Raw genomic sequence first — 1310 nt, forward strand, 5'->3', positions numbered from 1 at the left:
CCTATGTCACCCTCAGTTGCCATGGCATCACAGCTCACAGCAACCTCCAACTCTTGGGCTTAAGTGATTCTATTTCCTCAATTTTTTTTAACGGTAAAGTTGTGAGGAATTAGTTATTATGAACAGAAAGTGAAATAAGCATTCATTCAATGTGTATTTATGAAAACTGAAGGCATATTTATAGCTTTCAATTTTAATTTTCCAAACTCTCTTCCCATTATTTTCTATCACAGATGATTTTAAATGGTGTTTAAGGTTATTTTTAATAAGTTTCTTCCTGTTTACAAATATTTATGGGAGAGGACAACAGCAATTTAGGTTTACTGCTGAAAATAGAGAAAATATGAAGAAAATAAAAATCATTCATAATATCATCCAGAAACAACTATTTTTAACACTTTTGATGTATAACTTCCAGTTTTAACTTTCTATTTAAATGTCAGCATACTGAAAGAATAACTCAAAAATACAAGAACATAAGAAAACCAAAATGTATCCAATGTCCCAAATTCCCAAATACACTTACAGTTTTGTCTTCAATAAAGGTAAGATTTGTTCCATTCTCCTTAGCCTTTAAACATTAAAAAAAAACATTAAAAAAAAGAAAATTCAGAACTTTGTTTTAACCTCTAGCACTCCTCCAGCAGCTACATCCCCAAAAGCAGCACTCCTTCCCCAGAGATACAGTTCCCAAGCTGCCAGAATTTTCCTTTACTCTCAGAAATACATAATAAAAACAATTACCTCCTGTTTTTCTCCTAAAAGAGGCAGTCGATGCATGAAATCCCCAGAAAAGCTCTACAAAAGAAAATTAAAATTGAAGATGTATAAATAGTAAAAGAAAAATGTAGCTCAAAATACACAGGACCAGTTAAAGGAAAGCATGACACCACAGCAGAAAGTATATGTAATAAGAAAGCATCAGCAGACAAAAGGCTTCCAGGCTGGGTATAATAGCTCACATCTGTATTCCATCATTTTGGGAGGCTGAGACAGGAGAATTGTTTGAGGCCAAGAGTTCAAGACCAGCCTAAGGAACAGAGCAAAATCCTCCCACCCAAATCGATAAAACATAAAAAATTAGCGCAACATGGTGGCACATGCCTCTAGTCTTAGCTACTTGGGAGGCTAAGGCAGGAGGACTGCTTGAGCCCAGAAGTTTGAGGCTACAGTGAGCTATGATGATGCCACTACACTCTAACCTGGACAACAGAGTGAGACCTTATCTCCAAAAAGGAAAAAGATCTAAATCAACCACAAACAAGTGAATAAAACCCTACTGTCCACTGTTTCTTCCACTATAACCCGTT

General features: G+C 35.6%; 1 protein-coding gene across 1 annotated transcript in view; it reads right to left on the minus strand.

Moving 5' to 3' along the window:
* Nucleotides 1–1310, minus strand: part of TMEM87A (transmembrane protein 87A) — a 57159-nt gene that overhangs the window by 43861 nt on the left and 11988 nt on the right. Inside the window, exons 5-6 of the mRNA XM_023514257.1 lie at nucleotides 745–798; nucleotides 527–571 (exon numbers count right to left, since the gene is read on the minus strand). Of these exons, the coding sequence (XP_023370025.1) occupies nucleotides 527–571; nucleotides 745–798 (99 nt within the window). The remainder of the gene's footprint in view (nucleotides 1–526; nucleotides 572–744; nucleotides 799–1310) is intronic.

Source organism: Otolemur garnettii, unplaced genomic scaffold (genome assembly GCF_000181295.1).
Source record: "Otolemur garnettii isolate 467f Iridium unplaced genomic scaffold, OtoGar3 scaffold00050, whole genome shotgun sequence".
NCBI lineage: Eukaryota > Metazoa > Chordata > Mammalia > Primates > Galagidae > Otolemur > Otolemur garnettii.